Source organism: Exophiala oligosperma (assembly GCF_000835515.1).
Source record: "Exophiala oligosperma strain CBS 72588 unplaced genomic scaffold supercont1.2, whole genome shotgun sequence".
NCBI lineage: Eukaryota > Fungi > Ascomycota > Eurotiomycetes > Chaetothyriales > Herpotrichiellaceae > Exophiala > Exophiala oligosperma.
The window spans coordinates 3015249-3042714 of NW_015622819.1; the positions used below are offsets into that span (position 1 = coordinate 3015249).

The following is a 27466-nucleotide window of genomic DNA, read 5'->3' on the forward strand; positions in this document are numbered from 1 at the left end:
GTTTTCTCCAAGGGGATTAGCGTGTCGCGGCTCCTCCTTACCTTGCCCTAGGGCCCCTGTACCAAATTTGAGGCCCTTGTTAGGCTGCTTTTCTCCGCACTCGCCATCTCCAATCATCCACCACCGGCGCCTGGAAGGGGTTGCCTAGGGAGCCTTCGATAGGCAGGCCACGCCCATCTCATCTCACAAAGAAGCCCCGTGCATCACCCCAAGTGGCTACGATCCCTGCCCGCCACGCACTGAAATCACGCCCAACCAGCATCGAATTTGTGTCTTCTTTCCATGTGGGAATGTTCTGTCAAAAATAATACCGATTTTATCAGGTCTACGGCCAAGCCTGCGAAACCAAGACAAAGTGACACGGCGCAGGGAGTAGTCTGCATTATCTGCGACAGGTTGTGTCCTGCTTTACAAAAGTGGTCGCCGACTTGGGATGAATGATCTTTTTGTCACTCGGTAAATGGTGACGGAGTTGACTCAGTAAATTCAAAAAATCAATACCATACAACTTCAAGGTCCACCGAGGAGGGATCGCCAGTGGCTTGCCAATATCTTCAGGCTGAAAGCGGGTGAGGCTCCCGGCAAAGGTAGCCGTGTCAGTCGATCAGATACCCAATCACCAAATACTACTCCTCAAAGTCATGGTTAAGCGAAATGCAGGTGGAATCTCGGCGTCATGGATTTGGACAAAAGTGAATACCTGTCTAGGTACTCCGTACGGAGTATGTACTATACTCGTAGGTGAGGACACATCTATATGACCACACCCCGATTCTCTCCTTGTACTCCTTCTCAGTGACCCTGAACATTCCCCCTGGTGAATCGATCCATCTGTATACGGCTTCTCATGCTCCTGAGACCGCTGAATGCATGCTGACTGTATAAATGCCGATTTCAAACACCCTGAAACGCTTCTACAATGGCCCAAACTCCTTGCTGCAAATATGGCAAATTCATTCAATCATCAATCTCATAGTGACCAAAAACAAATCAAGAATCTTTCGAATAGCCCAGTCTGCTGGAAGCAGCTCGTGTCGTTGTCAAAGGATTCACAAGCCATGCAAGAATGACTTGCTTTGGAGTGTTGACTCGTGACCTGGATTTTCACCAGACGGTCGGTTTGTTAGGAACAATATAGTGAAATTGCCAACTTCCTCTCCTTTTCAGGACAAATAGGTCATCCACGACAGATGGGCGTGGGTGAACAGGAGGTGGCCTGATGACAGGATCCGACATATGCTTGACTCTCGTTATACTGGTGACTTCTGGGCCCTCTTCATCACCCTCATCGAGGCTGCAGGCTTCGTCCATGTCGCTGATGATGCTTTGCATACTTGCGGTGTCTTTGTCAACACCCACTGCGTCCAGCTGCTGGACTGATCGTGTCATCCTCAAGGGAGGCTCTTCGTAGTCCTCGTCAAAGAAGGTGCGTGCCTTTGTCCCGCCAAGGAGTGCCATTGGCCATCGCCATTCTGGTTCCTCTGTCGCTTGTTTCCTACCCATCATCACGTCGCCTGATGGTGGACCCAGTAGCATCCAGCGAGCGTCGGCACTTGTGGCTGGTAGTTGGGACACTATAGGAGGGTGTAAGTCGTTGACTTCTGGGTTTCTACCTCTCTGATAATCATAGCCTTCGCTGGTTGTGGTTTCGGCTCTTTTTCGCTGCTGGGTCGAGACCTGGCCTCCACTACCCTCGTTATGAGCACTTGATACTGCACGATTCCACAATCCTTTCATCTTTGCGCCAAACCCAAACAAATCTTCATCCTCACGGTTGTACTTTTTCCAGTTCCATCCTTCGGGATGCAGATTTACAATCAGAGAGTCTTTGATATATCCGTACGCACTTGACAGGTGCCGCTCCTTGAAAGGCCTACTTGGGGCATTGGATGCTTTGTCACTCGTGCTTTGTGTGTCAGACACTGTGGTCGCGGTTGCACTGGGAGGCGGTCGTGTTGAGGATAACGTAGGTTGTGTGGACACTTGTGATGACATTGTAGGCTGCGATTGTAGCCGTGGATGGTCAGGCTCCGCCTCTGCTTCGGTCTCGTCTGACTCTTTCGCCTTCTTCGCCATGTGCTTCTGATATTTCCGCAATAGTGTATCGCCCTTCCAACCTTTTGGCGGACCAGGGCCCAGCATTAACTCATACGCCCACGCTTCATTGGTCTCGAAGGCTCTGGGCTGGGTCACGGGTCTTGGTTGTGTGGTTACTATATCCGTCTGCGGTGCCTTTGCCGCTCTAGCCTCCTGTTTTCTTTTGCGTTTGTGTTGAAATTCTAGGCATGGCGTGAGTGAAATGTAGTAGAAGCATGCGGACTGTACCCCTCGCAGGAACCAATGTCCGGGCTCCGCAGGATGCGTTCCTGAAGCCATTGTTATTTGACCCTATGAAAAAATGTTCTGCGATCGTGTACGGTGTTCGCGAGAGGAGAGTTGGGCGACGTCTTGGAGGCGTGATCAGAGACAAGCAAGGGAGCAAAACCTCTCCTATTTAGTACCACTGATGAATTGTGACGATCCATGATGTTGGTGAGCTTTTTGAGGGGAAAGCTACGGCAGGAGGCCGAGACAGTAACGTCCAGCTCTGCAGATGCCGTATACGAGACAGCAGGAATGAATTGTATCGACACTGGTAGAGTGATATGTGAGTTCGAGAACAGTGACGAGTCGGCAGAAAGATGTAGGAGCTAAAGGCAAAATGCTTTCAGTCTGACCAAAGCAGAGTTACCGTTTAGGGGACTTTATGACTGTCAGACATGTCTTTTCCCAAGCGTCGACGTACGTGGCAGAGGGGCACCAATGCACGGGCCTATGCGTTGGTCGTTTCATGATCTTCCATTCAGATGCGCTTAGGATACAAATACACGACGCATTCATATCGACAAGGATTCTCATATACTTTACAATCCACCATGTACTCCGTAAAGGCTGAGAGACATGCTGTCAGTTCCGGCCCCAGTAACGTCTCCAGTGGAGTCTGTCCGTACTCCATCACGCCTAGGGCTCCCCAAGCTACTGCAGTCGACTCCTGAGGCGCAGCAAGGGTCCGGCGACAGCAAGTATTGCAAAACATCAATAACATCGCAAGGCGGACGACACGAATACATCTTAGATCTAAGAACCAGACACTTGCTCAATCATGAAACCACAAACCCCTCATATCCGTCTTGCCTGACCTTCTCGAGTGTCTTCTTATACCTGGGAATGCCACCGGCATAATTTAGATGCTCGCGTGGCTTGCCTGGTATATTGGCCCCGTTGTACCATGAATCTACCTTACCACGAGGTGTGTCATTGATAAGCTCAAAGACGAGAGCTCTCCAGTCTTCCTCCGCCTTTCTCTTCGCGTCGATCTTCTTCAATCCCTTGCCTCTCATATCACTAAGAACACTCGTTATCCAATCACCTTGAATCTCAATGCATGATGGACCGTTCGAGAATGCGGTTGGTGCTTGAGGGCCGTATGTGCTACAGTGACATTAGTGTCTATTGTTCCAGGCAACCTGATGCTTGTGGAGGCGGCTAGAAAAGACAGGGAGACACTCACAAGAAGAAGTTAGGAAACCTCGCGGTCGATATACCCAAATACGTCCACGTGCCTTTAGCCCATTTATCGGTCAATACTTCGCCATCCACACCAGTAATCTTGATGTCTTTCAAACCACCAGTAATGGAATCGAAACCTGTTGCAAGAGCGACAACATCTAGTTTATGGTATGTACCGTCTTCCTGAATTATACCGTCTGACACAAAGCACTTGATTGGATTATTACGGACGTCAACGACATCGACATTCGGCTGTTGAGGTTTCAGTCAGATCTTTTGCGATAGCAAGATGGATGCTCCGCCATCTCACCTTGTTAAAATGATCATAGAAGTCCTGCTCCAGGGATAGTCGTTTGCCTCCAAAGAGATGCGGACGCTCCCAAGGTGCGAGTAGTTCTTGCTTTCTTGGATCACGCACACGCTCTCTGACCCGATCTCGCCAGAAATTGTATGCTATCTGGTTGGCGTCGGCATTACGCGTCATGTCGTAGTAGTTGTTCATCAAGAAGCGAAAGCCACCCTATTAAATCAGTATCAACTTCCGGGTATCATCGAAATACGCACCATCTTCCATAGCTGCCAGTAAAATTCGTCCCTCTTCTCATCGCTGTCGTCGAAGGTCAAGTTTTCGCGCCACTGATACAAAAACCCGTTGTAATAGTTATTGCGCTCCGCGAATCGTGCAGCAAGGCCATCTCGTAATTTCGCCTGCTCCTCTTTTGTCAGGAATTGTTGGTTCATTGGACATGCAAAATTCGGCGTTCGCTGCCACATCTCAAGGTGGCCATCTTCCCCAATTTCTCTAGCCCACTATCATGTCCGTTCCGTCAGCCTTGAGGTCCCGGGAGCGGAATAATAGACGTACCTCCTGAGTGATTTGAACCCCAGTTGCTCCTGTTCCGATAACCGCGACCCGTTTGCCCCTAACATCGACACCCTCTTTGGGCCAGAAACTCGAATGATGAATAACGCCTCGAAAATCTTCTATACCTTTCCAGTCTGGGATGTACCTCTTTGCTGCGAACCCAGTACACGCCGTCCAGAACTTTGTCTTGAACACCATCCCAGTATGACAGGTGATGGTCCATAAGCAGCTGCTATCATCCCATCCGGCTGAGACCACTTTACTATTGAACACGCAATCTTTCTTGATGTGGAGACGGTCTTCGACGTGCTGGAAGTATTCACGCAGCTCGGCGTGGTCTGGATAGTGCGAAGACCACGTCCAATCATTGTAGACCTCTGGGATCGAGAGAGCATAGACAGGGTACTGACTGTCGACTCGTGCACCAGGGTATCGATTCCAGTACCAAATACCTCCTAAGTCTGAGCCTGCCTAAAGTGCAAGATTAGTCCAAATCGAGCCGTGCACTCAGCCACAAAGAATAGATACCTCGACAATTTTCGCTTTGAAGCCTCGTTGTCTCAATTGATGCATCAAGTAGACAGCAGCGAACCCAGCTCCAACGATAAGCATATCCAGAACTTCGCCTTCGTCAGAGGCACCGTCACGCGTAGAAGCTCCATTCGTGGGGTTCTTAGCATCTCCATTCACATCTGCGATATCGCGTATGAGCGGCATTTCTGCTGATCTGTGAGCGAGTGAGACAGATATGTCAACCCAGTAGTTAAGTAGAGGCTACGCTGTCAATCGCTATATCTTTCCAGAGAGAGACTGATACATATAGGGGTGCTGTTCTCATAGTTTAGAGTGGAGGTCTTGATAAAAGGTTTAGATATGTGATCTGGGGAAGTTAATGCGGGGATGGAATACCGGTCTTGGATTGATCCTCCTCTGGACCTGTTCGCCTCGGAAGTCGGCTATGGGTGTCAATAGCGGGAGGGATGAGAACCTCACGTGCGGAGAAGATGTCTTGTGCAATACATGTCCCCGCAGTGTACTGTACATGATCGATGCCAGTTCTTGTGATCGAGTACGAAGCCTAGGTACTGGAGGTGACGCTTTACCAATGAGGTAGCACATGGGCAAAGGCTAGCTTTTTGTCTGACAAGGAGAAAGAACTGGCCCATATAAGTTCCCGAGAAGAGTCCTCGAGAGTGAAGGGGTTTTAGAAGCCCCTCTGCAGAACTTAAACGAGATTTCGCTGTTTGTTCAAATCTGAGGGGTTCGAATATAATGCTTAGGGTGACAGCTTGATGTCGGCAACATGGTTGCATAGAGGCGAGTCGAACTGACCTTGAAAGAACGGGTGGCTTAGAGGATGCGATGTCAGTTGACTCCCATAGCGTTATCAAATGATGTGCGCTGAAAAGCGTTGACCACAATCATATCGACCTTGCATCACACGAGGTAATGATGCAGTGTGTTGTTATGTCTGATGCGTTGTATTGTTTGCCACCGGTATTGAGCTGTCGTATTCAAGGTTTGATGCTTGTCACGTTGTCATGGGTCAAGATCAGATCACCACCTCCTGCTCGTACAGAGGTAGCTTAGAACAGAAGACCATTGCCTTCGCCTGCTTTTTACAAATTCCGGAGATACAATGGAGCCAGTAGGGGAGGCCAAGGTTTCGGACTGCAATGACCGACCCTCCAGCCGTTCTGAGTTCCAAGTCGCGTCTCGGTCACCAACTGCCGAAGAAATGACTTCTTCAAAGCAAACCACAAGGCTGGGGCATGCTTCGATCTCCTAACTCAGTATCGAAGGACACCGAAACATCAATACTTGTGAATACTCGCCTTGGTTCGACCAAACAAATTCAAAAGACGGTGACATTACTGATAGTGTATTGGTGTTGACAGATCAACTGTGCTCCGTTACCCAGGACTTATATACGTTGGCCAAAGAACTCTTCTCGGCGGCGGAAATATCACCTCGTATCCCATTGACATTGTGTCCACCGGCCTGAAGCTTGACTGACACCAGCCTTTGACATCTGAGATAACAATTAACCATGGCTGAGTATTGTGTCGAAATTGTAGTCAAGCATCCCTTTGGCAGAGAATCGGTCTCAGCCAGTCCAAGTAAAGTTGATAAGCCAGAGTACAGCACTTTGAGGGCCGAATTGAAGCAACGGGAGCCTGGGGCTGTCGATCATGAAGATCCCTTGATACATAGTAGGTAAAGGACTTGACCTTCACAAATTGAAGATAAGTCGAAGTACATAAGAAGAAATCTCTCCTCGATCCACCGTAGACAATCCGGAGTATACGGTCAAACACAATACCACATATGCAACTGCATTTTCCGCTTGCATTCTCGAGTTTCTTGGACTTCACGCGTTCGAGTCTCGAATTCAATACTCTCTTTCACATCAACACATGTCTCTACAATGTCTAAGGTCGATGGCGCGATGTAATTCCTCATGAATTCTGTGAAACTCCTAACCAAGGGAAGTGTTTATGCTACATGCCTCCGACCTTGTGTTCTTTGATAACAACAACAAAGTCAAGTTGATGTTGATTACAGCAACCATTACGATGGCTGAAAATGCAGGTCTAGCATCCACACTCAGTGCCCATCGCTATGCAAAAGTGAAAAACACCCGCACCAAGTGCTATCAGTAACATCCTAAAGAAGCTCATCCTTCATCCTAGCTTTTTGAATTCAGTTTCAAAATCAGATCCTGCACCAAAGTCGTGTTCTTCCGTCAAAGTCGCCAATCCCGGATGATATGGCTCTTGCTGATAAGCTCCTGGCTGAGCGGGCTCATATGTGATGGTCCTTGCAACGTCCGGTCCCAATGTCATACCATCATCATAGTACCCGAAGTGGAAGTCTGAATCGCCTTGGCCAAGTCTAGGGTCCAGAATGTCGATCTGACTCGGTGCGGCAGGGCCTGGATATGATGTCAAGAGCTCGTGATGAGCAGTGTTCGGCATCCCGACGAGTCCCATGGCTGTTTGGTATTGCGGGAATGGGTCGACCATCTTGTGATATTTGAGGTCACTGACTTGGTCAGAGTAGGGCGCGGCTGTTGTCTGGTAGTAATCGCCTGACAGACCATAAGGCCCGACCATTATGGGTGCTGGTCCGTATGGGTTGCTATACTCATACCCAGATGGGTTCAGTGTTGGTACAGCATGAGTGTAGTTGGGCATGTCATCAAAGGGGGTGGACGACGCGCTTCTCCTGGCAATGTGCCGACCTCGCTTGGAGCCCCTGTTGGAGCCTTCCCATTCACCATCGCTATCGGTATCCTCATCACGCCTCGGTCGCTTTGCTGCCTTGTTCGGTGCGAACTTATAATTGGGATGTGCTGATTGGTGGTTGTCGCGCTCAAGAACAGCCAACCGCTCATACAAATCCCTGACTTCTTTGGGTTCCAGTGGCCAGCTCGCACCAGTCACTTGCGACACAACTTGGTGATTGTTCTCTTTACAGAACTGCTTGACTCGATCGGCATAAGCAGATCTGTATAGCATGAAGGAGTTCATTGGCCTTGAGATGTACCCTTTTTTTCTTTCTACCTCTGCCATTCTCTCCTGCACCGATCGGTTCACCCACAGCGACATATCGCGAATTGGTGTTTTGTAGTCCTTTGTCAAGATGCTGAGCGGCTCTTCAATCACGGGTCCTCCTTTCTTGCTTGGCTTCTTCTTCAAGTTGCGCCGGGGTCGACTGATTGGTGACTCCGAGGCACGCGTGGAGTTCGTGATAGCGCTTGGGCTTGATGGAGTACCGAACGCTCGACTACTGCGGGTTTGGATGCCGGCTTCATGAATAGTGCGAGGGGGAGTATGCGCAGGCATGGATGTAATCATGGCCTATCAATGTCAGTACGAGTATTACAGCTGCATCTCTTTCAACTTACTCTTGGTGGAGTGTAGTAGATTGGAGCTTGTGCTGTGTGGTAAAGCGAAGGGTCGCCATATGGATCCTATCAGAGTAAGTTGCTTTCTATATGTGCGGGGATCTGCCCTGGAATGAACGACAGCATGACTTACGAACGGCGATGCCGGCATAATCTCTGTCATGATTGACCTGCCGTGCATAGGCGGCGTGAACTGCTCCGGGGCTGGAGCGATCACTGGGTTTCTTCGGTTATTGTCGCTTGAGTGGTAATGGCCGTCTGCCGAAGGAGGTGGTGAAGGTGGACGAGTGTTTTGGGTCATTGATGCTGGTGGCTGTTGCTGAAGGCCAATGGAGGCTGGTGGCTTTACTGAATTTCGAAGCCTTTCTGACAGGCTGCGGGATTATCAAGAAGAGCCTGACCTGCTCCGTCGATTGTCGCAGCAGAGAAGAGGCCAGAAGCGTTTGTATGGTGACAGGAAGGACACCGGTTGACCACTCTGGAGAGCTGAATGCTGTCTAAGACGTGCTTCTAGATTTGTATTCGGGTCAAAGAGCCCTGTGGTCTGATTCTGGCACTTGGTTTCGTTTGCGAGCTGTCGGATGCCGTTGCAATGGATTGCTTGACAATGAGATGATGCTTTATTATGATGGTTGTGCTTTGACGGAGGGGACAATTGATGAAAGAGCACTGTCGTTACTGAAGGCAATGAAGGTTCCAACCACCAGCTTTGCTATGGATCGTTGCAGGAACCCGGCGCAGGACGAGAGAGGATGCTGTACGTGCTAGGAGTCTTGTGTCGGTATGCTGCAGGATCTGCGAGACTCTGCTACTTGCGGTGAGTGGGATTGATGTTCCAGATCTGAAGCTGATGATGCTAGGTCTTGGTGGCTTTGTCTCAATTACCCGTGAGACGATGGCAAGCAATTTCAACCTTGATACTTTGGATGGGATGAGGATCTTTGTTGATGCAAGAAGAGCAGGAAAAGAAAGACTACAACAAGCCAACATATCAATCATTCATGAAGATCTCAGCCATGTCGCGTTCGGAGTGACACTGAACGCCTCAAGCAAGACTATCCGCATGCGGCTACACCCAACATAAAGCCGGGTTTATCTCAGAGAAGTCTTTTGTTTCCGGACTGATGAAAGCAATCAACGTTTCCAAGACCGCCATGGCCTCCAGAGACCTGCAAAATCTGCAGATTGAACAGGCAGGCGGTAAGGTGGTATAGCGTACGTGGTAAGGCTCCCCTGTAGAGCTGCGGAGAGTGGATACCCCGTTCATGATGAATCCCATGAGGCTGACACGTCATGAAAAGCCATGTGCCAGCCACAACTTTGGAACATGGCTACAAGCTCTGTCTGTGGAAGATATTTCGTTCAGGAAGAAGCAGGAAAAACAGGTTTCAACTCCAGAGTGGTGAAAGGGAGTATCTTTCGAGAGGGTATATTCGCGCCAGCGATCCAAACATCAGCGCTTGGACCGCCAGCCACATTCCTTACGATCAGCGACGCATGCTTTCGGCGACTACAGCGCGGTCTCCATCCCAGAATCACTGTATCGAACCCTGTCGACATTGAATCTGGACTGATCAGGATCTTGACCGGATGGATACGTACCAGGTGATGTTTTCATTTAATTGGCTACCACGAGTTCGTTGTGCGACGAACGACTCATATGACAGCGGATGCTGGCATGATCGTCATGAAACCGACCGTTGGCGTTCATAATCTCCGAAAAAGCCGCATGTTGTTCTCCAAGGGTGACTTTCGCTTCAACACGACTATTTGTGCTGATGGTACAACAGTTGGGAGTTGTTGACATTCTTGCATCCATCGTCATTGCATGGGCAGTCACTATGGAACCCAGAGCCGAGTATTCACAGCTGTTTTTGAAAGCCGAGAAATTGCGGCTGCGAACGGCAGACGGCCCGCTACCGGCTAAACTTGACTTCATGAATTCGCCCAGAACTGTAGTCCGTCCCCAGCCGGCGTTGACTGCTGCTTCACGGCTGCTCTGAGGCCGGCGCGCTACGAGTATCCGACCACAGAATTCTCGAACGTGGCTGATGGAAGTTTTCCCATCATTCGGATCGCTGTATATCTCCGGGCATTCGGGTTTGCTCAGTTTCATGAGTTTTCAAGATCCTCGTGTGGTGTTGAACCCTCCATGTAGTACTCGAGTATATCCCAGGCTTCATACACTGACATGGTTTGACGGGCAATGTTGACCAGCATTTTAAATGTTCTCAGACTACTGACTTCTCTTCGTAGGATTGTTTCCTTGCAACGTGACCGACATATTCCTGATGCATTCATGAGAGTGGCGTGGATCATGACCTGTTCATATTAATCCGTGAGTAATGATTAGAGGGACTAGAAACACCGGGGTACCGGGTGTAGACAACGAAATGAATACGAGAAAACAGTAGAGGTCTATATAGGCTGAAAATTTAACTCAAATAGTGTTATTTCATCCTTCAAAATCAACAGTCCTGGGTTCTTGTAAACATTCGTCCCATCAAGCTGAACAAGAAGGGGGAGTTCTGGTGACAAGGCTGTGATAAAGGGTTACGAGGCTCCGCGAAATAGCGATGGTTGATTGGCGGAGCTCCGACGCGGTCGCGACCACATCGAGAACTCGTACTGTGCGTACCAGTATCTTTCCACGACATCAACCTCTTCGCCCACCATCTTTCGCCCTCCCTTGAGATACCCGTGACAGTTCGCCACAGAAAAGAGCGTTGGATTCTATGTAGACACTGATCATGTACGGCGACATAGGTACAAAACTCGTATGTGTACTCCAATGCCCCTCTCTGGATCTTTCAAAGGGCCTCGTCGTGATTCTACACCTGCACATGCACTTTGCAACCCACTCACGATTCTCTCCCTCTCTATACATGGCTTCCTACTTTCTCTCTTGACACAGACTCTCACACAACTACCTCAAACAGGCCCAACACGCCAAACGCACCCTCACCCTCCCCACGCTCCCACCCTACCAGACCGAACTCGTGCGAGGCTGCGTGCGCGAGACGCGCGACCTCGACCGAGACGTCACCCGCCTCCTCGAACCTTACACCACCACCGTCTCGACGGTCGACGAGGACGGCAACCCGACGTCGACTCAGCAATCGACCTTCAACCCTGTGGACCACCCGGAGACCGCTTGCGCTCTATTGGTCGACCACCTCTCGATGCGGCGCAACAAGAGGTGTCTCCTCGCCTACCACCGCGTGCGGGCCGAGAAGCTGGAGTCCCTCGCTTGGGAGGGACGAGACATTGACGAGCATCAGCAACAGCAGGACCCGATGAGGGCTGGTGGTGCGGGAGACCAAGGCGGAGGAGGAGGAGGAAGCTCGTCGCAACAAAATGCACTGAGTCCGGAAGAAGAATCTTACTTTCGAAAATACACCGACTTGTTGGCCCAGTACAAGGGTCAATGGACGGATGTCGACCTGACGGGGACTCTGGACCCGCCGAGGGATCTGTTCATCGACGTGCGGGTGCTCAAGGACGCCGGGGAGATCCAGACCGAGTACGGAGCGATCAATCTGACCAAGAACAGTCAGTTCTATGTCCGGCAGGCGGACGTGGAGAGGCTGATCGCCATGGGTTTCTTGCAGAGGCTGAGTTGAGATTTCTTGAAACATGAAGAACTACGGTCTGGCCATCTCTGCGAGGTGGACCAAAGCATCAGAAAAAAAGGGTCAATGTCGAATGATTGTGAAAAGGATGTATATATGAAATGAATCACGAGTAACGAGTAATACTATTACAGACACCGAACATGGATCAGAAGTTGGGATCTCCAGATCTTTTTTTTTGATTTGTATTACTACTGACTACCTGGGTACTTGGTACACAACTTATTGGCCTGTTCTTCTTCCTGCTGGGATCTTTTTCGAATGTCTCATCAAAGCTCGTAGTAAATCACTGGTTGTTTTTGTTGCTCTTTTTTTGTCTGGATCAAACAGTCGAGATGGAAATGTATTTCTGGCATCATATGATGGAGTTGGTTTGTTTCCATCGCCGTCGGACACAGGTTGCCCTTGTTGTTATCCGCAGATCAGGGTCACCAAGGCCGTGATACTTTTTCGACGGCGAGGATGCTGTGCTCAAAGCAGAGACATTACCCCAGCGACAACCACAGCCACGGCAAACCCAAACACCATACCCGGAGTGACAACATCCGCATCACCACCGTGTTGTGTGACGAGCGGAGGAGTGCTCGAGGTCGTCACATTCCCACCACTTCTACCGGAACCAGTACCTGTACTATTATTATTTCCCGTAGTTACGTTTGTAGCCACTTGCTGTGTGAAGTTGCCACAATTCAATCTTGTCCCGTTTGCGGCGTGGATGACGACACTTCGGTTGCCGAAATAGGCCGGGGATTCGGGGTGCGTGGAGAGGTAGAGGTCGAGATAGGTGACTTGGAAGTTTTTTTCGGTTGCAGTGTCGTTGATGGGACCGTGTTTGCCGCTCAAGTCACCGCATTGGCATGTCGACGGCTCATAAGCGTCGCACGCTGGCGTCTCGCCGCGGTCGTAAGGGTCGAGGTGGCCTCCCGTGCCCGTGCAGTTGCCGTCTTTGGGGACAGGGTCGACGTGGATGTGGTATGCTGAACAAATATGATAAGTTGATGTGGTCAGTAAATGAAGTGACCCTAATAGACAAACATAGACAAACAGTGGGTGAATGGGCGAGGACGGAAGGGAAAAAGCAATATTGTCATAGTACATACAGAATGGACCAATCGAAGCATCTGGGAAATCGAAAAAGTTGACGTTGAAGTTTACACCGGTGCCGTTGTCGCTGGACACGCCGGTGATCTGACCTTGTATCGGCTTGTCGACTTGGAGGATGGCCTGGAAGGTGGCTTTGATGGGATTGTTCTCGGTGATGGGTGCATTGTTCGAGTACTGAGCGAGGACCTGCAGAACAAAGAGCGTGAGGCAGTGAATGATTGTGAGCAGCTTCATCTTGTTGGTGTTATGATGGATCTCGATGCAGAGTGTGATAAAGTTCTTTGGGTCTTGAAATCGCTGATGATATGAGAGGGTGAATGGCTTGGTAGACAGCAATGAGAAAAAGCGAAAGAGATGTTTGGACTGAGAGAAAGTAGTTGATGTTGTAGACTGAAGTTGACTTGACTTGTACCTTTTGCTCGGTCGATCAGGTGAAGAAATCAAAACGAAAAAGGAAAACACCCGGCAACGTGCATGGAATGGAATGACAACGGCAGAATGAGAAACAGACAGCGGCGCAACGTCACCAACCACGATCCAATTCACTATATTCAATGTTGCTGAATCAGTCCCGCTCACTGGTATTTATCAGTGATATCAACTGTTTCATAATGATTGAAATGTGGCCCTTGACTTGTTGAAGATCTTCAATGTTGGACAGAGAATCTCGCGTCCCGGGGCAACAACATCTTCATTCAGACCAACCATGAGGTGTAACTCCCCCTTTGCCCCGGAAACAGCCATGCAGCTAGCCTCGACGAAGAATTCCATCGAGAAAGAAAATAGGACTCAGCTTCAAGGAGACATCCCGGTCATGTTATGTTTCCATTGGATCTTTTCCCATATTCTTGTGTCCCATCTTTGACTGCGGCGCTCATTTCTCCTAGGCCTCGAGTCAAGTAGTCGGAAAACTCATCCCTTGTTCGATCAAGTTGCCATGGCTCGTCACTCGTCGTCTTTCATGAATGCCCCGTGCCCATCTTGGCCCCCCTTGCTTACATGGCAGTCCTCACTGCACATTTGAACGGCCAGATGGTCGCGTTTTTGACATCCCATGCGCCGCCTGCCGTGTATGGATCCTCCTCGAGCGCCTTGCGGACCTCTTCCTCAGTATCGGCCTTGATCAACATCACACTACCCGTCATGTCTGGCGCTGCCCCATCAGCGGGCTGTTTGGACAGCGTTGCTCCTCCAAAGACCACCTTTCCTGCCTCGACCGCCGGTTTGAGGTTGCCCAGGTGTGTCGGTCGAGCGGCGAGACGCTTCTCGAGAGCGCCAGGGAAGTCTGGCACGTGGACGAGCCATTCCTTTGTAGAAGTGCTAGACATTCTGGCAAAGGACAGTAGTGCTTTTGTGGTAGGAGTTGTTGGGGTACGGCGGCTGAACAGCGCCGACGGGAGCTGAATACGCGGATGAGAGGAGTTTAGATCTGGCACCACTCGAAGTCGAGGTCGACAAACACAACGGACAGCGGGGGACATGGGATATAAATGCTCTTAGAACCGCTCGTGCAGGGGAATCAAGTGTGAAGTCCGAACCTGGGGAAGTAAAGGTGGGAAAATGCTCCCCACCGTCGTCGACCCCATCGACACAAGGCGCAATGTGGGATCAAACAGTACAACAATTCCCCCAAGGTGGAGGGTCCTATTAGTTTGGTATGACCGAGTTCGCATGAACACTCGGTCGACCATTTGCACTCGCTAAACGCTAGTCGATCATCTCTTGAGAAGATCTTTGTCTATATAACCTTATGTACAATGCATCTACGTCTACATCTAAAGTTTTGCTCTTGGTTTATCTTTAGCCAGCAAGGAATCAGCGACTTTCCGTCGCTGAATCTTCCCAGTAGCTGTCTTGGGTATTTCTTTCAATATCCAGACACGACTCGGTGTCTTGAATTTGGCGGTCCGGCTGCCGACGTACTCGACAATACTATCCTCTGTAACATTCCTTCCTGGCTTGGGAACGACAGCAACTCCGACCTCTTGTCCATAGAGCTCTGATGGAATCGCAAAGCTGACAGCTTCTCCGACCTCGGGACTTGTGGCGATAAGGTGGTCCAGCTCAATGGGGCTGATCTTCTCTCCTCCGCGATTGATGAGCTCCTTAATTCTACCAGTGATGATCACGTAGCCATCTTCATCTTTCTTGCCCTGATCCCCTGTCCGGAAGAAGCCCCCTTTGGTGAATGCTTCTTTGTTGGCTTTCTCGTTGTTGATGTAGCCTTTGGTAACATTGTCTCCCCGAATGCAGATTTCGGCAGCCGCCCCTTGCGGCACCTCGTCTCCTTGCTCATCTAGGATCTTGACCTCGACACCTTGCCCAACTCCCACAGTCCCGGGCTTCCTTTTGCCTTTGTGAGGCAATGGGTTTGACGTCATCTGATGAGCTGCCTCTGTCATTGCATATGCTTCCAGCACCGGAGCACCGTATGTGGCTTCAAGCTCATAGAACGTCTTTGGTGACAACGGAGAAGAACATGATCGGATGAACCTGATCTTGGGCTTGCTCTTTGGGGGCGGGTTCTTGAGCAAGATCTGGTGAATCGTAGGCACAGCAGTGTACCAATTGGCTTTATGAGTAATGAAGTCGTCCCAAAATGATCGGGCAGAGAATGACGCAGGGACAACCACTGACCCGCCTGACCTCAGTGGAGCGAGGAACCCAGCCAAAAGGCCGTGAACGTGGAAAAGAGGCATTACGAGCATGGTCCGGTCGTTGGACGTCAGTTCATATGTGCGTTGTATGTTGAGCATCGTCCTGGTAAGATTCCGATGAGTCAGAGGAACTGCCTTTGGTCTTCCTGTAGTTCCACTCGTGTGCAGCACCAGAGCAACATCCTCAGGCTGAGCCTGGGATACTCTCTGAGCCTGTCTCTTTGCCAGTTTACCGCGCTCCTTCACGTCCAGAATTGGTGTAGCCCCATCCAGCCAGCACTCTGCGATAGCAGCTTGAAATTTCCGAGCAGCCTTGATTGCTGGTCCACCTTTTGCATACGAGCCTCTCGGTACAATAACGACAGCAGAAGACAGATCTTCAATGTAGAACTCGAACTCGGCTTGTTTATACGCAGGGTTCAAAGGGGCTGCGATAGCTCTTTGATATGAGGCTGCAAGGAAAGACACGATGAACTCATAGCTGTTGGGCAATGCTATCGACACTGCGTCCGCATGACCTATTCCCAGCTCGGCGAGTTTGCTCTGAAAATTGACAATGTCTTGCGATAACTGCTTGTAGGAAACAGTCAAAGCGTTGGGTTTCGATGGGACGATGACGGCGGCAGCGGAGGAGTTTTGTGAGAAGGACGTCGCAAGCGTTGAGGCCATAGTGCACTGGTTAAACTGCCCTGCAGGCGTGGATGATACGTGAGAACGCAGAGGGGGCAGATATGAAGCTGAAAAAAGGTTATCAATGAATGGGCCTGACCTTCAAGTCACTAAGTATCTATCGCAAGGCAGAAGGAAAAAAAGACACTGAGTCGCATGACGCGATATGCTAAGGAAATAGAAGATGGATACTCGATCTCGGAGGCTGCTGGCGCTGGGGACGAAGCCTCCGTCGTCCTCCGTTTCCAATGTGCTGGTTAGTCTTGTTGGACCGTGTCATCTTGATAGTCCATACAAGTATCCGTAGTCAATATCGGGTGATGATTTCTGCAAGATTTGGGCAGCTTCCGATAAAATTATAGGACGCGCATCATCCTGGTTCATTTCTTTTCTCGCCGATTGGTGAACGCATATTTGCCCTCCGATTCCTCCCTTGTCGATTCTCCTCTTCCTCATCCTCAGGCTTTGCAGAGTTCCGAGAACCGTCCGACCGCAGCCAACCACAAAGTCGTGAAACATTTAAGCGGACTGTCTTAAGAATACTTGTTCGAGGAGGAGGCGCAGACCATGGCGGCCAACAACGCCTCAGGGTCGAGTCGTGGAGGGCTGTCGCTTTACGCCAACCTCCTCGACCCCAAAAGCGCTGCGCCAGGGACGATCTCAAGTGCGCCGGTGTCTTACTCTGCGAATGCGGAGAATTCGCCTGATCTAGATGAAGCTGCGAAGAAGCAGCAGGCTCTCGCCGGTACATCAATCGTCGTAAGGACCTAAAGGTTTGCGGAATGGATTGCTCACATGTGCCACGCTTCTCTCTTGATATACAGCCTCCTTAAGATTTCAACCTACAAAAAGACCACAAATCGCCAACCAGAAAGCAAAGGCAAAAGCGATCGCGGCCAAATTCGCTCCTCCTTCTTCCACCTCCCCAGCACCTTCTACCACACAGATCGAGTCCAAAGAGAGTGTGCCCACAACCACGCCTACACCACACACATCTGCCCCGAGAACTACTGCCGCAGACTGGACGGCGACCGCATCAGATGACGAAGATATCAGCAACTTCTATACTGTAGAAAAGCGGCAACGTGGGGGACGCAAAAAGCGCAAGAAGAACAAGGAAGCGGTTCAAATTGTGCAAGATTGGGATGATATTTATGATCCAAGCAGACCGAACAATTACGAGGAGTACAAGCAGAGTGAAGAAAAGGTTCGCGAGGTCAGGGAATGGAAAGATCTTCTATACAGACACCGTATGAAGCGGGGGGGTTCTAGCGAATCTGATGGGGAAGATCGCTATCGGTCCATAAACCGTAAGACACCTGAACAGTCTCGTTTCCACATCGCTAATCATACTGCAGGGCAATTTGCTCCGCCGCCCATGTCATTTGCACCTCCGCCGAATCTCAACGACGAAAGTTCACCCGCGCCACTACCCCCGCCCGCCCCTGTTCCAGACGATGCAACTGGCGAGGACGCATATTTACGTCGGATGCGAATGGCTCAAGGCGCGTCGCAACCGCCGCCACCTCCATCCCCAGAGGTGAATCCACCACCTGGTCAGATAGCCAGGGCGCCTGTGCGGTACAACTTGCCAGCGGCCCCAGAAGAACTCCCAGCTACAGAAGCTGAACTGGAGGAAAAACTTGCCGACACTAATCCTGGCGAGGATGATGGCCCTGATCAGCCTCGATCAAGCCGTCCCGGCCAAGCAGGGTTCGCGGAGCGCCTCATGGCCAAATACGGCTGGAGCAAAGGCCAGGGTCTGGGTGCTCAAGGAACTGGCATCATCAACCCACTTTACGCAAAGGCGGATAAGCGTAAAAAGAAGCCTGACGCCGAAGGTGGTGGCTATGCAACTCCGGCAAGCACAGGCAAGATTCTTGGTGGCAATAAATCCAAGGCTGCCCGTGCAGAGGAAGAGGGTAAATTCGGACCCATGTCAGAAGTCATTCGGCTGGAGGGAATGTTGAATGGGCTAGACCTTGATGAAGAGCTTACTCGCGGCGAAGGAGGCATTTTGCAGGAAATCGGGGAAGAGTGTGGTGAGAAGTATGGAAGTGTCGAGCGCGTCTACATTCATCGGCCGGAGACTGAAGGTGAAGATGCGCTGGTCTTTGTGCACTTTGTTAGTCAACTCAGTGCTTTGAGAGCAGTCAATGCCTTGGAAGGACGCATTTTCAACGGCAACCCGATCAAGGCAAAGTTTTGGCCCAAGGAGAGATTTGATGCTCGAGATTATGTCTGAGCAATGAGGTGAAGGTGCAATGAGACATTATGACAATGACAATAGGATAATGGTATAAAGTGATTGTGTGCCACTCTTCATACTCGGTATAGAACGCTGCAAATAAAATAAATCACCTGCAATTTATTTCTAGCAAGGCGCCAACGCGTCAGGGGCACTAATTAAATGGAACACGCCAGTACCAATAGCCTCGTGCACCGTCACACGCGCCTAAAACGCATTATTCTTCCTGATTGCATCATTTGCTACAACCTCCGGCGACCAGCATTCTCGTAAATTCTTCCACATCGCTGCACAAGATTATCAGGCGCCATGACTGTCAATACAGCGCTCATCGACCAAGCTTTTGGCCACAATTCGTCTTTGAAGAAAAGAGTCTACGATGCAATCGGCAAGTCCATCTGTCGTTATTTGGGCGACATGTCTCAAGGCTAACAGCCCACAGGAGAATCACCAGGCTATGTCGGCTTGTTCGAGGACATTGCCCAGTACCATCTGAATCTTCAAGCCTCTAATGGTGTGAACGATACCGAGCCAGCCTCCAAGAAGCGCAAGCTTGCCAATGGTTCTCTACCAGTCTCCTCCAACCCGACCTCTTCACCTCGAGAAGTCTTACTCGAAGCACGCGATCTGTCCTTCTCCCTTCCTCAGCGCAAGAAGTTGCACTTGGGCGTTGCGCAATATGGCACAGACATCCATGCGTCATCCACAAAGTTTGCAGTCTATACCCGCAACCCTGCGAGCAATGAAGTCGATATGGAAGTGCCCCTGGATCAATACGCCTACGCGCTGAAGCTGCCGGTGCCTGAAAAGGCGGCAAAGCAATACAACTATGTCTTACTCCCAAAATCAGACGCGAAGGGCACGGGGCCTGTAATATGGACGGTCAACCACGGCCCTCTGAAGTCGTGTCATATCTCCAACGACACCCTTGCAAAGATTGCGCCTGACCCAGATACGGCGCTTGATGCTGCGCTGGACTTCATCTTGGAAAAAGTTGGAATTCATCTTACGTTACCCTCTGCCGATGAATTTGCAAGTGCAAAGCCTGAATCACATCGCAAGAACGATCAAGCGTACCACGTCAAAGCATTCAGGGGATCCAAGGACGGATTTCTGTTTTTCTTGCACAATGGAATATTTTTTGGCTTCAAAAAGCCTCTTTCATTCTTCGCGTTCGAGGACATTGCATCAATATCATATACGAGCGTGTTGCAGCGCACGTTCAACCTGAACATTGCCTATGGAAACGTAGACGATGATGACGTTCGACAAGAAGTAGAGTTCTCCATGTTGGACCAGGCCGATTTCCCGGGTATTGATGCTTACATCAAACGCCATGGACTACAGGATGCTTCTCTGGCCGAGTCACGGAGGGCACAAAAAATCAAGGCGCCCGGTGCGACAGGGAAAACTGCAACTACGGGCGATGAGGCAGACGGCGACGAAAACGATACGAGGACCGAACTGGAAAAGGCACAGCAGCAGTTGGAAGACGAGGAAGACGAGGAAGAGGAAGACTATGACCCTGGCAGTGACGGCGAGAGTGAAGGAAGTGGAGGCAGCGACGAAGATGACGACGAGGAGTATGAGCGCGAGAGAAAGAAGTTGAAAGGGAAGAACCTTGTTGCTGAGGAGCTAGGAAGTGAGGCCGAAGATGTCAGCGTGACTGAAGACGAGGATGAAGGGGAAGGGGAGGAAGGCGAAGACGGCGAAGAGGGAGGAGGAGGACAGGAAGACGAGGACATGGAAGATGAGGATGAAGAAGTTGCCGATGAAGAAGTTGCTGACGAAGAAGTGGAAGCGATTGAGCAGGATCAACAAGGCTTTGAGATAGGTCAGCACGTCAAGACTCACGGATTCAGTGCTGTAGCCCCTGCGGCACATACCGGTATGTGGGATGGGATGCCAGATCCAGATGACGATGATCAGTTGTGAATGATGCGATGGAGTAAAAGATGTATGTTCTTCATGCCTGATGAACGATCACGGCAAGGAAAAAAAGGGAGGGGGCCATGGCGGGAGCCATTGTACACCAGCCGGCTGGGGTAATGTTAGGATATATAGAAAGGTCCCCTTCATGTATCAATGGTCCAAACACTCAGAGCGAGTCTACCAGTTTCTGATCTTCTCTATATGCCGGTATTTGTTCTATTACTATCGGTATTTCGACCAGGTGGTGTATCCATCCTTCTACAAGATTTTCATGTTGTATCCTTCTACGAACTTTTCATCAAGCCCCAATTCTAGCACTTTCTCTTCCGACGTGTAGGATGTACCCCCACGACGGCTCCTCGTAATTTGCTGAAGTAGAAGAATCTTTTTGTAAGTAAATCTTTCTTGTCTCTAGGGTCGTCTTGGTGGTGGTGGTGGTGGCGACGATTGTTGTTGTTGAAAGACAGCTTCAATTCCACACCTTTCCATTATGCACCACGACCACCCTGTTGACTTTGTCGGGGCTCTCTTGTAGGGTTCCATTGGCCCAGCCCTCGATTCCTTCTTTGAGTAGGCGTTTGTACGTCTCGATTGTGGTTTGTGTAAACCATGCGACATGTGATGCTAAAAACACACAAGAGGTGGATGATGATTAGCTGGCTTCTTCTTTTTTTGGTCTTCTCGTCTTGATTTTCTCGTCGACACGGAATAACAATGCTCGAGGGGTTAGGAAGTGGTGGGAATAGAGGCAGAAGAGAGAAAGTGAAGAAAACGGGTGATTTTAGTGACCAGAACTCACATATCGTCAAATTGGGAACCTCTTCCTCCCCTTTACTGACATCCGGTGTCAAGGGGCCCGATCCCACGCCGGCAGGTTCGACCTCCAACACATCCGTCGCAGCACCGGCGATCCGGCCCTGTCTCAAGGCGGTCGCCAGAGCCTTTTCGTTGACGATGCCTCCTCTGGCGACGTTGATGACCAAGGCGTCCCTCCTCATCGCCTTGAATTCTTTCTCCGAAATCAGGTCCACCGTGTCATCTTCCTTGGGCACACAGACACAGACCACGCTCGCCCGGGCAATCACCTCGTCGAACTTGACCCTGCCGTCGCGGACCACGGAGGCGTTCTTCCTCTCACTGATCAACACCTCGCCGAAGCCGACGGCCCCGGAGAGCTGTGCGATCCTCTTCCCCAGCGTGCCGTAGCCCATGATCCCCAAAACTTCCTGGCGACAACCCATGGGAGGACCGTCGGGCCAGAGTTTCGTCAACGTCCCCCTTTCCCGCCACTCGTCGGTCGTCGTGACCTTGTGGTGGACCTGGACCACGCGTTTCCGCGACGCAAAGTACAAGCCCAGAAAGTGTTCGCCCACGGCGTCGACGTTGCCCGCGGGACATTTGGTCACCGTCACCCCCCGGCGCGCGCAGTCGGCCTTGTCGACCCAGTGGATCCCGACGGCCATGACGGCCAGGCAGCCCAGGTGCGGGGCGCCGTCCATGTCGGAAGGCGTCACGGGCACGACGCAGGCGACCACGATGGTGGCGTCGCGGATCCGTTCGGCCACCTGGGCCGGCGTGCTGCGTTGGTGGATGGCGATGGTGTGCGGGAAGTCGAAAGGTGGCATGTCGGCGTGAATGCCTTCGAGAACGACGATGTGGTGTTGGGATTTCCCCGGAGGGAGGGGTGGGGGTGTTTGGAAAGGTGCTGTTGGGGTCGCCATGGCTGACTGTGGTGCGCAGAAAGGCCGTCGAGGCTCTTGAATAAGTCGACGAATACTCGTTGAATATGTGCAAAGAGGGAGGATCCGTGTAGCCCGTCGAGACTGAGAGTAGGGTAACACTCTGCTCACTTCCCTGCCCTTCTCCCTGAAAAGTGCCGCACTTTGGGCCGAAGACGTGAAGCTGACAAGAGCCCTGGCTCTCAATACTCCTCTAGCCAGCCTTGCGTAGCTATCTATCCCAGCGTTTACGCAGATCTGGCAGTTTGATATGCTCGGCTCACGTCGGTGGAGGTTTTCACTCCGTGCGACCAAAAATAATCGTCGAGACCGTCGCGTATATCTTAAAGGTCAAGTCTGTTGTTTTTTCTCGTCATAAACGACGATATTACTTACCTAGTGAGCAAATTTGTTGTTTATGAGGAATCTTAGGTACCTTATACAAAAACCCTTGGTTCGTGGCCGTGCCTCGGGTTTAGTGTTTGGTACTCCGTACGCTGACCGATATCACTCTGATTCTCCACTTGCGCGCCCTTATCATGACAAGATCTCTCTGATCAGTCTGACAGAGAGACCCACGGCGACCACGGCCACGAACGAAGGGTTGGTGTGTAGTACGGTTGCAATCTTTTTTTTGTTTTGAACGGTTGAATTTAATATGACCTTTGTTCGAGCCGGGCATAGGAGGTTATGGACATTATGGACAATCATCACTGCACCCGTGGTATGTAAATACAATTCTCTTGGTGATTGAAGCCCGGAGCATATGAAACTGTTACTAAGCACTCGTTACGAGGCCCATTATTTCATGCCCATCAATACCTTACTGTAGGTGACTAGAACCTCCCGGCTGATGAGTAGATGCTGCTTCATTTCTGTCATACCCAAGTAGGCAATACCTACGTCTTCCATCTCTTCACATCTATCAGATTGGAAAATGGCCTATACTGTGATACGTCTCGGGAAATCCTGTCCTACCCTGTTCCGACTCCAGGGACACTGGTGTCGCCGTTGTCGAGCACTGAGGTTGCGGAAGAGTCTCTGATGGTGCGAATGACGGTTGACTGTTCGCACTCAACGCTCCAAATCCAGCTTCTTGTGCCATGGTCAACAAAGCTTTCATGACCGCGACGATGGTTTGAACTGCGCGGGATGAGTCGTAATTTCTCGACTGCAGCCAGACGATGTAAGCGCTGCTCAACGAGTAGAACACCCGAGCTTTGGTGTCTCCCTGATCGTCGGCTGTTGACAATAGGGTGCCACCATCTTCAGACAAGTCCTGTGCGAGTTCGGTACACAAAAAAGCCGTGGCGAAGAGAAAGTCCTGCATCAACAATGACAGGAATTTCCAACCGTACCGACACAATGGCCCACCGACCTGCGTCTCGAGGTACAACCTCCACTGGTGTTGGAGGATGGTCAGAGCGGCATCGATACACGTCTTTCGTGATCTCGCGTATTGTGGGATTGTCCTCCCGGCCACCAGGTATCGTTGATGGAGCGCGATCTGACTCCTGCTGTAAATGACACCCAGGAACATACTCCGGACGTTACAGAATGAACCGTACATGTAACCCTTTTGTGACAGAGGCGAACCGTTCTCATTCGTCTCCCACAACGACGCGACAGATTCATAAGTTTGTGTGAGCGAATCGTCGAGTCTCAGCACTTCATTCAACGGTGGCGACTTGAGTGCATTACAAAGTTCCGTGACACTGTTGGCCACCGAGAGGAGCCTGGTCTTGTCTGTGTGGAATCGAGCCGTCGTCCTTGCGGATATCGGTCTTTCCAGAGGCAACTCGACCATGTTGGTGTCGAAATCTTCTCCCTCCAAATTGTGTGGCTCTGCCGTGTCATACTGCGACCGAGAGATCATTCGTGGTAGTCCGAATTGTGAAGCCAAGTAGATATCCCACTGAACGATCATCAGCCAAACCCTGCGTCTGGTCTCGGCTTGAAACGGGGACACATTGGGAAAATGTGAGCCATCACGATGATAACCCGACTTCAGGGCGATGCGCACGATGAGTCCCCAGAGCGCATAGGTCGCACTCGTCGTCTCCGTGTAGTCACCGGACAAGTACTCTGCCAGGAGGTGGAGCAGTAGCGTCTCGACTGTGTACGGCGGTCCATCCAAATAGTTTCCCAACAATAGGCACTGGGTACTTCTCATGTGGAATGTCGTGATCAATTGCTGAGGATTGGATGTTGCGACTTGTAACCTGCGTGCCTCGTCGGAGGAGAATTGTTGGTACTGTATGGCCAAGCACATCAAGCTGAACAAGCAACCTATCCATATGATTGAAGTCGAGTCCGGATCGTCCCAGAATTGGAGATACTGTGCGCACTCATGTCAGCATGATATTTGCACAATGAAATGAAAGCTATCATCTCTACCTCTTTGCGGAAAGTTGGAACATGCAAGATCACTGACTACCAGTCAGCCAATATACTTGTCAAGGGGGGATCAACAGAGAACTCACTGCATTCATTGTCCGTGTTGATGAACGATTCCTGTATGAGTATATCCACCGTGTCTTTGGGAGGGATAGCTGCCATGATCTCTGCACGGTCTACGCGCTGGACGATTCCCGACAGTGGTCCTGGCATCTGTGGCTTTGCAGTTTGTGCCTCTTTGGGTACCTGAGAGATGTCCCCTATCATGTCCTGGAACCCAGGGATCTGTGCAGCGTCAATCATTGTGTGTCCCAATAGTGTCGCAGGCATGCATACACTTTCCAACAATGCTCTCCAGTGTGCATTGCCCACATACGTTACGCTCGAATTGGACCACTCGATATGTCCAGCCGCGTCAGGAAGAGCTACTTCGGATACTCCAAGTGCTTGCGCGCTTGACGTGCCGGGATATGATGATGTTGTCGCTGGATGCTCAGTGATTGGAGCACTCGTCCGACCACTTTTCGTCGCGTCATTCAGAGCGTCCATCAGCATCACCACCTGATCCTCGAGTTGCTTGACTCGGTCACGAACGGTCGGTCCCAGCACTTGCGGCGCCAGTGGCTGCGATGATGAAGATTTGGAAGACCTGCCATGAGGGTAATGGCACGTTTCGGCAAAGCCACGATGTGTACAGTTGTGACAGGGCAGTTTGCGATCACATCTCAATCTATGCCAATAAGAATCAAGCGCCATGTTAAAGGGGAAGCCGCCCAGCTTACTTTCGTTCTCTACATAAATTGCAGGACAACTGAGGTTTCTCTCTGCGCCGGCGTGCGGCTTTAAGATCCTCTGCTGAAGGGTCCGCGGCGGTCCCTCGCAGAGACTCTGGTGTATCGGTGACTGCCATGGTACTATAGATGAAGACTCCATGACCATACTGTGTCAGCCTGAGAAGCGTGAAGACAGTCTGGACATATTTAAATACACAGTCTGTGCTGGTGTCGATACAATGTTCCTCCGCGCCGTCATCATGATATCCGACCATCCGACCCTCCGAGCTGACCAATCAGATGATAAGAAACCACATCACGTCGATGACAATGGTGGGCAACGATTAGAGGTACTTCATTCTTGGATCCGTATGTTCAAGTCAAACTAGAACTTTCTTCTTGGAACAGTGACTGTTACTATCGCAGATACTACCACTAGCCAGCTATAATTTCTCCTCGCCACTGATTGTCTCCTTCTCAAGTTCTTCAGATACGGTTTGTCCACCAGCAGTAACGGGCGTAGTCTTCCTGTACTTCCTTTCGATAATTTGCAAACCACATGTCCAGATGGCCATTGCAATACTGACCGCTATCATGGCCCACATACCACGCTGTCACTCAAGTTAGTCACATGTTCCGGAGACAAAACAACGATGCATGACTTACGGTAAATTTGGGTGCGAAATCAGCAGAATAGAAGACAATTGACCACCACGCATTGACGGCGTTGCTTCCAAGATTCATGCATGCAATCACGATAGCTCGAAGCGAGTCTTCTTCATATCTCAAGGCATCATTCGCCCAGGCGAAGAATGTTGCTTGGCACGCGTACACCGAACCCGCCCAGTAATAGGCCCCAAAATGCCCGGCGACAGTCGTCGATGGTGCGAGTATGATGGCAGAAGTAATGATACCAGTGGTGGCGATCCAGTAAGCCACCAAATATCTCTTGCCGCCATAGAAATCGGTAAGGGTGGCCCAGAAAAGGGTCGATACAATGCCGACGGCGGGAACTCCGGTAGGGTAGTTGTTGAGTTGGTATACGCTGTAATTTTCCGACGGCTCGGCTTTCATGTACAATGCCAACAAACTATTGGAGCTGAAACTCTCCGTTTCTCCTGCAATGATCCAAAGCACCACAAAGCCATAAAACTGCCAAGATTTGAAGACTCGCTTCACAAACGATAGCGATATTGGCTTTTGCTCCGGCACTTCGGGCACTCTTGACAAGGCCAGAGCTCGTTCTTCGGCGGACAGATATGGCGCGGTTGTCGTTGAGGGAGTATCAGGAAACAGTAAAAAGCCGTAGACAGCGACTGGCAGGGTAATTAATCCATCAATAATGAAAAGCCATTTCCACCCGGCGAGTCCTTGAAGACCATTCATGCTCTTGTAGATACCAGCTTGAATGAAGCCGCCAAACATTGTTCCAGCCAAACCGGAAGAAGTGAAGATGCCACTTCTCTTGCCCAACTCACTCTCGGTATACCACGAACCCAGGATGTAATGAGTGCCGATAAATGTACTGGACTCTGCAACACCCACGAAGAATCGAATCGCCATTATATGTTCAGGTTTGCGTGCTGCCGCCGTGACCATGGTGAGGGCGGCCCAAAGAACAGTCATGGAAGGAAAGAATATCCTCGGCCTGATGTAGTAAAGAGCCAAGTTACATGGCACCATGCCACTGTGACAAGCGTTAGTTCTGCCCACGAACAAATAATCTAGGTCCAAACATCGTACACTATATAGCCACATGTAAATATGGTGGTGATCTGGGTCAATTGGTTGCCCTTGAAACCAAGGTCTTCTTCCATGCCCGAGACATATGCTTGAGTCAAGTTCGACCTGTCAAGATAGTTGAAAAAGTACATCAAGCAGCAGAAAGATAGGATAAACCAGTCAACCTTGCGGACAAGCTTCCTCTCTTCAGGCGACTTGTCGGACCAGAGGTACGCCCGGAGAGATCTTGACCCAACCATGGTGAGGTTCGGAGAAGGTGGAATAATCAG

The 27466-nt window shown here is 50.6% G+C and overlaps 11 protein-coding genes across 11 annotated transcripts; 3 read left to right on the plus strand and 8 right to left on the minus strand.

Annotated features, from left to right (window-relative positions):
- Nucleotides 1–681: 681 nt before the first annotated feature.
- On the minus strand, nt 682–2632 carry PV06_02493 (uncharacterized protein). Its single transcript, XM_016403188.1, has one exon. It carries the CDS (start codon nt 2374–2376, stop codon nt 1105–1107), a length of 1272 nt encoding a protein of 423 aa, XP_016267085.1. The 5' UTR covers nt 2377–2632; the 3' UTR covers nt 682–1104.
- Nucleotides 2633–3140: 508 nt separating this feature from the next.
- PV06_02494 (uncharacterized protein) lies at nt 3141–5131 on the minus strand (the record flags this gene model as incomplete). The annotated part of the gene is made up of 6 exons (XM_016403189.1): nt 3141–3471; nt 3551–3801; nt 3860–4069; nt 4114–4349; nt 4411–4885; nt 4943–5131. The coding sequence occupies 6 exons, from the start codon at nt 5129–5131 to the stop codon at nt 3141–3143; spliced, it is 1692 nt and encodes a 563-aa protein (XP_016267086.1).
- A 4347-nt stretch (nt 5132–9478) lies between these two features.
- PV06_02495 (uncharacterized protein) lies at nt 9479–11947 on the plus strand (the record flags this gene model as incomplete). The annotated part of the gene is made up of 2 exons (XM_016403190.1): nt 9479–9532; nt 11264–11947. 2 exons carry the CDS (start codon nt 9479–9481, stop codon nt 11945–11947), a joined length of 738 nt encoding a protein of 245 aa, XP_016267087.1.
- Nucleotides 11948–12155: 208 nt separating this feature from the next.
- On the minus strand, nt 12156–13472 carry PV06_02496 (uncharacterized protein). Its single transcript, XM_016403191.1, has 2 exons — nt 13057–13472; nt 12156–12933 (listed from the first exon to the last, which is right to left on the minus strand). The coding sequence occupies exons 1-2, from the start codon at nt 13292–13294 to the stop codon at nt 12428–12430; spliced, it is 744 nt and encodes a 247-aa protein (XP_016267088.1). The 5' UTR covers nt 13295–13472; the 3' UTR covers nt 12156–12427.
- A 137-nt stretch (nt 13473–13609) lies between these two features.
- On the minus strand, nt 13610–14575 carry PV06_02497 (uncharacterized protein). Its single transcript, XM_016403192.1, has one exon. It carries the CDS (start codon nt 14539–14541, stop codon nt 14056–14058), a length of 486 nt encoding a protein of 161 aa, XP_016267089.1. The 5' UTR covers nt 14542–14575; the 3' UTR covers nt 13610–14055.
- A 190-nt stretch (nt 14576–14765) lies between these two features.
- On the minus strand, nt 14766–16690 carry PV06_02498 (uncharacterized protein). Its single transcript, XM_016403193.1, has one exon. It carries the CDS (start codon nt 16384–16386, stop codon nt 14836–14838), a length of 1551 nt encoding a protein of 516 aa, XP_016267090.1. The 5' UTR covers nt 16387–16690; the 3' UTR covers nt 14766–14835.
- Nucleotides 16691–16793: 103 nt separating this feature from the next.
- PV06_02499 (uncharacterized protein) lies at nt 16794–18728 on the plus strand. Its single transcript, XM_016403194.1, has 3 exons — nt 16794–17131; nt 17211–17696; nt 17745–18728. Exons 1-3 carry the CDS (start codon nt 16954–16956, stop codon nt 18629–18631), a joined length of 1551 nt encoding a protein of 516 aa, XP_016267091.1. The 5' UTR covers nt 16794–16953; the 3' UTR covers nt 18632–18728.
- Nucleotides 18729–18892: 164 nt separating this feature from the next.
- On the plus strand, nt 18893–20750 carry PV06_02500 (uncharacterized protein). The gene is made up of 2 exons (XM_016403195.1): nt 18893–19022; nt 19077–20750. Exons 1-2 carry the CDS (start codon nt 18944–18946, stop codon nt 20567–20569), a joined length of 1572 nt encoding a protein of 523 aa, XP_016267092.1. The 5' UTR covers nt 18893–18943; the 3' UTR covers nt 20570–20750.
- A 22-nt stretch (nt 20751–20772) lies between these two features.
- PV06_02501 (uncharacterized protein) lies at nt 20773–22287 on the minus strand (the record flags this gene model as incomplete). Its single annotated transcript, XM_016403196.1, has 2 exons — nt 20773–21190; nt 21366–22287. 2 exons carry the CDS (start codon nt 22285–22287, stop codon nt 21036–21038), a joined length of 1077 nt encoding a protein of 358 aa, XP_016267093.1. The 3' UTR covers nt 20773–21035.
- Nucleotides 22288–22946: 659 nt separating this feature from the next.
- On the minus strand, nt 22947–25643 carry PV06_02502 (uncharacterized protein). Its single transcript, XM_016403197.1, has 5 exons — nt 25464–25643; nt 25018–25411; nt 24768–24966; nt 24682–24713; nt 22947–24622 (listed from the first exon to the last, which is right to left on the minus strand). The coding sequence occupies exons 1-5, from the start codon at nt 25589–25591 to the stop codon at nt 23210–23212; spliced, it is 2166 nt and encodes a 721-aa protein (XP_016267094.1). The 5' UTR covers nt 25592–25643; the 3' UTR covers nt 22947–23209.
- A 254-nt stretch (nt 25644–25897) lies between these two features.
- Nucleotides 25898–27436, minus strand: PV06_02503 (uncharacterized protein; the record flags this gene model as incomplete). The annotated part of the gene is made up of 3 exons (XM_016403198.1): nt 25898–26065; nt 26121–27141; nt 27198–27436. The coding sequence occupies 3 exons, from the start codon at nt 27434–27436 to the stop codon at nt 25898–25900; spliced, it is 1428 nt and encodes a 475-aa protein (XP_016267095.1).
- Between the last annotated feature and the right edge of the window lie 30 nt (nt 27437–27466).